Source organism: Xiphophorus maculatus, chromosome 12, assembly GCF_002775205.1.
Source record: "Xiphophorus maculatus strain JP 163 A chromosome 12, X_maculatus-5.0-male, whole genome shotgun sequence".
Taxonomy (NCBI): domain Eukaryota; kingdom Metazoa; phylum Chordata; class Actinopteri; order Cyprinodontiformes; family Poeciliidae; genus Xiphophorus; species Xiphophorus maculatus.
In genome coordinates this window covers 22,458,235-22,466,213 of record NC_036454.1, presented here as the reverse complement: position 1 = coordinate 22,466,213, position 7,979 = coordinate 22,458,235, and the positions used below count along the sequence as shown (strand labels likewise).

Below are 7,979 nucleotides of genomic sequence, written 5' to 3'. Positions count from 1 at the left end.
CAGTAGTGTAAGAAAGCATGACACTTGCAAGGCTGTCTTTAGCAAAAAAATAAATAAACAAAAAAATGTTAATGTATGTCCACAGATGCATGCAAGATACGAGCAGAAGCGGTTTTTTTAATGTTTTTTTTTTTGTTTTTTTTTTGTTTTTTTAATTGGCTGTATGGGCGTTTGCTCAGGGCTGCATTGGAAGAGGGGCGCCAGAACAAAATGGTCAGTTCTCTGAAAAATGTTTCCATTGGAGTTCCATTTGAAACGTTACAGTGTAAGAAAAAATAAGAGCAATATTCTGTTTTATTTGGGTGTTCATTTTTCAAAGTCATAATTTTACATTTGTCAAAGTCCCAAACTAAATAGTTAATTCACAAACTATTATTTAGCTAAGAAGCTAAATATTTAGCATGAAAATTAAGTATTTAGTTAGGAAGCTAAATATTTATTTCCCAAACTAAAAATTTAATTTACAAACTAAAAAATGTTACTTTTATTTTGGATCTATTCAGATCCTGGCAGGGCCCATTACAGATTACAACAGGACATTTCCCCCCACTTCCCATATCTGCGCCCCCTGTCCACTCCACATTTTTCAGTTGTTACAACTATTTAATTCATTGGTAACGCGTTGTAAGGGGTTTTTTCTAAGCCATCTTTAAACGCACAATGAGTGTACATTCTAACATTTGGCTTTAAGGGCTCAACATACGGGAGGTCTCTCCGTCTCCATTCAACAAATGCTTACCCTCCTCCAGTCAAGCGACTGGCGAAACTCCTGCATGCAAGATTTCAAGCTTTTACACATAGACATCCATATGAGGGCGAGTGAAGCTCAAAATATGTTCAACTTTTGTCCCTGCTGGTGTGTTGGTGTCTCTGGGTCTCTGTGACTCGGTCTATCTTATGTCTGCCTCAGGTTCTGGGGGCCGAGTATGTTTCTCTCCACACGCTATTAAACATTATTATCAAGAAAACTGAGATACACAAGCCCACTAACACACAAACATTGTGTTTCTCTATCTTCAGGACTTTATATTGACTTGCATTCCTTTCTACAGCCTGACCCTGACCCTTACCCAGGGCCGCTGCTAACCTAACCATTAGCAATACATATCTGACCTCTAACCATACGTAAACTCAGTTCACACCCCTAACCCAAAAATGAATCTTCTTCTAGTGAGACGCAGGCTTTGGTCCCCACAAGGACAAGTTGAATCTGTTGTAGTTGTTACTGATACACATATGTTGTTTGTGGTTTCTTGGTTTCATTGTGTCTCTTTCTGCAGGTATAGAAGCAGATTTCTAGGGTGTTGTCTCATATTCTTTCCATCCTTCTTTCTCTATTCTCTTATCTCCCTCTTTCCTTTTAATCATATTTCCCCTCATATCTCCCTTTCTTTTTCAACTCCATTGCATTTGAAAAAAAGTATGTACAAGAATTATACAAGAATACTAATCACTTCAAATTCATCTTAAGTCAATTCAGATATATAGTCAGATTTACATCCAATTACAGTCCCCTTCAGTCCGAATGACAATATGATACCATCAAATTCAACTTTTCATACTCTGTTAACCCTAAGCTAGACTAAAGTTGACAATTCAATCATTTTGACCTTTTAATCACATCACACATGTTTAAGTCTCACTCTGTTGTAGATTGTAGCTTTTTACTTAATATGCTAGATAAGAACTGTCATAATAAGCATGAAAAGAGATGTTGAAGTCACAGTATTTTACTAAAATATGCAAAAATGATTTTTACTACCTGAAAGGCACATAAACCAAACCTTAAACAGCAGATGTAAAATTGACATTTACTGAATTACTAAAGTTAGATCTGCACTTTACTTAATGTAGCTTTGCTTTCATTTTCAGAATCCAAGACTATGAATGAGTTGAAAAAAACAACAACCCATAAACATAAATAGAAAACTAACTTACCACTCACAGGTACTGCCTGCCATTGTAGATAGAGTTGATCTTTCTCAGCAAAGATAGTAAACCAGAGTTTTGAAAGGCAAAGGATATTTTCTTCAGCATCTGTTTGTGCTCCGTTCAGATTGCAATGACCGACTGAAGTCTGGCGTTTTTTACATCCTGATCTTGTTCCAGCACCAAGTACTACATTTTACAGTTGACCTTTATACCTGGGCATTCGCAGCATGTTCCTGTTAGAGGAGATTTATTTTGAGTTAAGAAATGCTTCAACGTTAAGCTGATTTCAATGAGGATCAGTTGATAAACCCTGAACAGATTAATATTTTAATACAACATTTTAACATTTTTATATGTTGTGAAATTATTTCAGCCAGTTCAAAACGTCCTGGAGCATAAAACAGTACTAATGGTTAACTTTTTTTATTATTATTATTTTATTATTATTATTACTGCGGTGGTCCACTTATTCCACTAGGTGGGGCTGCTACTCAACATTTCTTCTCTCATGACAACAGTGAGTAAAATGTAGGTGATCTAATATCTACTTATGATCCATGTCACGTTAAAATTGTTGTTTATATAATTTACAAAAATAAATATAACAATAGAAGAAAGAGGAGAGGGTAAAATGTGCAAACAAGCCAAAAAGAAAAGAGAAAGAAATGGGTGGGACTAAAAAAAACTTTAGGAGAAAAAACTGAAAAGGTTAGTGCAGGGTGGTACGGAGCCAAGCGCTCCAAGTTTACTGACGTTTTCCTTGCTGTGTGTGGCCAATAACAGTGACGACACTAGGACCAATCAGCAGGACTGCAGCAAGTCAGCAATAACTGCCTGCATGGCTGTCATTCTATCTCAGACTTGGCTTGTAATTTGTTTGTGTTTTTGGATGTATTCAGGGCACATCAAGGCAGCCTAACAGCAATGTTGACCTGTTGGTTCACAAATGATTAATCTGCTTGTTCAAAAAAACATCCACAAGCTAATCACAAAAAGGCACACTATTCGTTATTGCGTTTTCTTTTTGTTCATTAATTTTTGCTTTGATTTTATAATAAAAGATTTGCTTAATAAACAAAGGTTTTAATTAACAAGTTTAGTGATAAAATGTTATTTTAATTTGATCAATAAACACACGCGCGCACTCACACGCATGCACACTTGTTAATGGCTCCAAAAAGACAGTGGTTTCTCTGACTAGAGTGTCTATTCAAGTACTCATGGAGGTGTGTGTATTATTGAACCTGAGTGTATAACTACGACCATGTTTGGATTAGAAAAAATCAGCAAGAAGTTCAAAGTTGGGAGCCCAGTACTAATCATTTAGGTTTATTGTCCTATACAAATGTTGCACCCTGTAAAAAGAGGCTTGCAAATGTCTTAACTGCCCAACATTGTTCTGATATTCATGCCAATGGTGAGGAAATGCAGACCTTTGCTTAAGTCTTATATAACACATTTGATATACGATTCTGTCTGAATTGTTCTTTTTGAATTCTGTTCTTTTTGATACTTAATCATTTATCTGCTGTGCTGAAGAAGCACTGCTGAGAAGAACTGCTCTTAATGGGCTCTTGCAAACTTAAAAAAAAAAAAAAAACTTTAAAATGAGCACAGAAGTATTTCTTCTTTCTTTAAACACTCATCTAATGAACTCACCTTTGCAAATTAGTGGCTTTGAATTCCAAAGTAATCACTTTCTGAAGCATTTAATCTGCCACATCATTACTGTTATTATCATTATGATTGATCTTGTGGTTAACTTCTCAGTATTGGATGTTTAAGGAGCAGCAGGATGGCTGACAAGAGTTTTACTAAATGATTCACAAAATAAAGACAGCTATTGATTTTCTACGCTTTACTTGGAATTGTGCAACAGTAAATGTCAGGGATAACTGTTGTGTAAGCATTAATCGTACATGAGACAAGCTTGTGTCAGAGTCCAGTCCAGTCAGGTTGGAGTCTCCTGCACCATTCAGACAGTCAGAGGCTCATTCCTCTCTTATCTTCTCTATGGCTTCAGTTGAGACAGAGCGTAGAGCTCCTTTCTCACTGGACTCCTACTATGTTTCAGAAGAACTGGGTTTTGTGCTTCCAGACCCCCTGGTAGGTGGAATAACTTTTATTCTGTTTGCTTTTTAATTATTATCCAGAAAGTCTCAAGGAAATGCTAGATCTTAATGACTGCTTGCAAGTACTGTTCAGGAAAGAACTTTAAAATATAAACTTCCATTCTTAGTCATTTATTTTTATGCACATAAACAAAAAAGCGGTGCTTATATTTTTATGTGTTACAAAACTGTGATGTGGAACAAGTATTAAATAAAACTGACTTATATGGAGAAGTTGAAGTTGATCTTGCTCATGTTTATTTTTCTTTTTAATGGACCTTTCTTCCAAGGTGCAAACCATGTGTGTTCAATATTCTCACGTTCTTCACTTTGTGCTTGCAGTACATCAGCATTTAACAGCAGCTTAAAGATAAATTAGTCAAAATTTGTATATTTTATCAGTGTGTTTTTACCATTTTAATTGGTATTTCTTTGTATTTGTCCCAACTATAAACTTCCTGTTTGCAGGAAAACCTTCCATCTTATTACCAGCCATGGATGGATATTGCCCTGCGTGTGCCAGAGCTTGTGCACAGTCATGACCTGCGCTCCCATATCAACAAGGTAAAAGGTGACCGACCAGCAGAGTTCACTGCTGATTGTTGTAAGATTGCTCAGGGCTGTTCTGCTTCTCCAGATGCCTCTGCTGAGCACCAAGTTTCTCCAAAACCACAGAGAATTAAGGCTTGCCCACCTGGTCCTTAGCATGGTAACCATGGGCTATGTGTGGCAAGAAGGTGAAAACGATACAGTGGAGGTGATGCAGTTTGGCTTTTCCCTGTTTCATTTCACTTCACTTCTGCAGTCGGTTGGTGTGTGAGGTTATTCTTTTCCATAATCTCCTTTAAAGATGCTGCCAAGAAGCCTTGCTGTTCCTTACTGGGAGGTGTCACAGCGCTTAGGACTTCCATCAATTCTCACCCATGCAGATGCAGTATTAGCCAACTGGAGGAAGAAAGATCCAGAGGGGTAAGAGAAGAAATTTCCCGCAGATATTTTTAATTACATTCCTCATAAATAAATAAAACGTTAAAAAAAAAAATCCTGCCTTTGTTTTTTCATGCCCGTCCTCCAAACTCACATGCAAGACCTTTTGACATGGAGTGAGTATTTCTCCTTTGAATTTTCCTCTGTGATTCCCCACAGTAATATTTTCATTTACACATTTCTTTGCTTCTTTGTATTAAAAACAGAAACCTGGAGTTGCTGGTCAGACTCCCAGGTGGTGACAGTGTCAAAGGTTTCTTCTTGGTCACTCTGCTGGTGGAGCTTGCAGCAGTCCCTGCATTAAGGGTGAAGATGTATCACTAATACCTTGCTTCCAATAACACGTGAAAAATGCTGTTGTAACTGATTGACCGACTGGACACTGATAAAAATCATCACTGAGCATCATTTGAAAGTGATGAAGTTTCAGACAAAGCTGTTGTGCAACTGTATTACAGAGCATTCCTGCAGTCATCAATGGTGTCAAGTGCGGTGACACGGACGCTGTGACCAAAGCACTGCAGAACATTGGCCAGTCCATACAGGACATGAATGATGCACTTAAACTAATGCATGGTGAGAATTACATGTACAATGAATGAAAAAGATGAATTGACCACACACATAAATAGCTTGACTAATGTTATTTTCCCCCAGTGTATGTGGACCCGTCAGTCTTCTACGGCATTATGAGGATCTTCCTGTCTGGGTACAGAAGTCTGTATGAATTTTACTACGCAGGGCCCATCTCTGAAAACTTCTTAGAAATTTCAAACATGCTTTTTGATGCTTTACAAAAAGGTCAATACCCCTCAAAGTTTGTCACATTGTCTCATGTTAAATCCCCAAAGCACACATTAAAGTTTTTTGGGGGATTTTCTGTGATACATTAGAAGATGTTAGTTTAACATTTTGAAGCAAAAAGAAAATGATAGGCCTATATGGTTTTCATCTTTCAATCAATTAGAGGTCAAGGTCTTTGTGCTTTACATATCAGGAGACTAAAATTTTTTGCCCATGCGATTTTACAAAATAGCTTAAGTTCAGTCAGATTAGATGGTCACACATATTCAGTTAAATTTAGGTCTCGACTTTGACTGGGCCATTCTAACACATGAATAAGTTTTGATCTTAAAGAACCACAGTGTAACTTTGACCGTATGTTTATTTTCATAGAGTGCACATCACCCTTTTTTGATTGCTACTTATAAAATGTATGGAAAACAATTCATATCTGTCTTTCTATGTCACAGTTATCTGCTTCTCTGTGCTTGTCGGTTACGTTGAATTCTATTGAAATATATCAAGATTTGTGTTTGTAACCTGAGAAAATGTTAAAAGCTCTAACAAGTATGAACACATTTGCAAAGCGTTGTAAATGATAAATCTGCCTGTACGTCCTCAGGTGGAAGGACAACCCATGTATGCCGAAGGGACTTGTTTACGAAGGTGTCCAGACAGAACCGATAGGGTTTTCTGGAGGAAGCGCTGCACAAAGTAGTCTGCTGCATTGCTTTGATGAACTACTAGGAGTCAAACATGAAGAAAAAAGTTGTAAGATTACTCAACAAATTATAAAACAACAATACAAGTTTAGAAATAACAATGCACTGTGATGCTCTTGTCTTTTTATCAGGCGCCTTTCTAACTCGCATGAGGAACTACATGCCACCTGCCCACCAGAAACTGATCCAAGACATCTCTTTGCAACCATCCCTGAGGGGTTTTGTTCAGCAGCGGGCCAATGAGGCCCTCAGCAAGGCGTTTGATGACTGTGTTTCAAAACTATTGGCCTTGCGCAGCTACCATATCAATGTTGTGAGCCGCTTTATCACTGTACCTGCTGCCAGAGCTCGGCAACTACGCACAAACAGCCACGACTCAGAGGGGGAGATGGTCAGCAGAGCCCCCACATCACTGGAGGAAAGGGGCACCGGTGGGTCTGGCATCATGACCTTCCTGAAAACTGTGAGGGACAAAACAAAAGACGTCCTTTTGCATGAGACAAGCAAAAAAACTGTTCACGAGAACTGTCATCAATGAGGATATAAATAAAATCAACTCTGCTGTATAAACACAATTTTATATGTCAATAAAATTGTCACTTTTGTCAAAATAAGAGTGAGTCGTCTCAGTTGCATTTTCTACAACCAACATTGTTTACCTTGTTAACAATTCCTAATCTATAAAGCATGTGAGAAACCAATTACTCTGTCCAAACCCTAATTCAAACCATCTCTATTGCTTGCTATTTAATTAAACCACTAAATCCATCTTTATTTTGCCCTGGAGTGGCAGAGGAATGCACCAGACCCATTTGTCTACAGAACATTAAGCCATTAGATGACAGAATGTCATTTATTTTGATGAAGATGGGTTGTGGAACTCAGCTCAAATGTACTTAAAAAATAGCTAAGACAATTGCAGCACGCACACATAGCCTTCCTGAATTTATGTTTGTTGAATAGCATTGTTAAAAGTAAGTCAATGTGGAAAAATCCTTAAGAAAAGATTATGAGCTTTGGTAATATTTAGTCTATTAATTATCTTAACCAACATTGCTAATTTCTCTCACAGAGAAATTGTTGTATTTTCAATAGAACCTTAATGGTTTTTTTTCCAAAGTGTCTAAAGTTTTGTAGTTACATAAAAGTGGACCACAGAATCATTTCATATTGTTGAAGCATGAACATTGACCTTAACTGAGGCAAGTTCGGCCTGCAGTGCTTCAGATGTTGTTTTTGGTTCTTTTGTGCCCTCCTGGATGAGTTGTCGATGTTCTCGTAATGTAATTTTAGTCAGCTGGCCACTCCTGGAGAAGCTTAACCACTCTTCCATGTTTTCTCAATTTGTGGATTGCGGTGGCCGCTGTGTTTTACTGGCATCCCAAAGCCTTACAAATGGCTTTGGGACTCTTTCCAGACTGACATGTTATTTTATCCCATGTAT

The 7,979-nt window shown here is 37.6% G+C and overlaps 1 protein-coding gene across 1 annotated transcript; it reads left to right on the top strand.

Moving 5' to 3' along the window:
- The first annotated feature begins 3,866 nt into the window (after positions 1–3,866).
- Positions 3,867–7,151, top strand: LOC102236092 (indoleamine 2,3-dioxygenase 2-like). Its single transcript, XM_005808494.2, has 10 exons — positions 3,867–4,038; positions 4,512–4,607; positions 4,681–4,800; positions 4,894–5,012; positions 5,132–5,146; positions 5,237–5,336; positions 5,489–5,606; positions 5,688–5,739; positions 6,436–6,584; positions 6,667–7,151. Exons 1-10 carry the CDS (start codon positions 3,946–3,948, stop codon positions 7,071–7,073), a joined length of 1,269 nt encoding a protein of 422 aa, XP_005808551.1. The 5' UTR covers positions 3,867–3,945; the 3' UTR covers positions 7,074–7,151.
- The last annotated feature ends 828 nt before the right edge of the window (positions 7,152–7,979 follow it).

Bases quoted from the DNA above. Each gene is read 5' to 3' on its own strand.
- LOC102236092 (XM_005808494.2), top strand. From the start codon at position 3,946: ATGGCTTCAGTTGAGACAGAGCGTAGAGCTCCTTTCTCACTGGACTCC. The intron at 4,801-4,893 runs GTGATGCAGTTT...TCTCCTTTAAAG, and splicing joins GTGAAAACGATACAGTGGAG to ATGCTGCCAAGAAGCCTTGC. The intron at 5,740-6,435 runs GTACAGAAGTCT...GTACGTCCTCAG, and splicing joins ATGAGGATCTTCCTGTCTGG to GTGGAAGGACAACCCATGTA.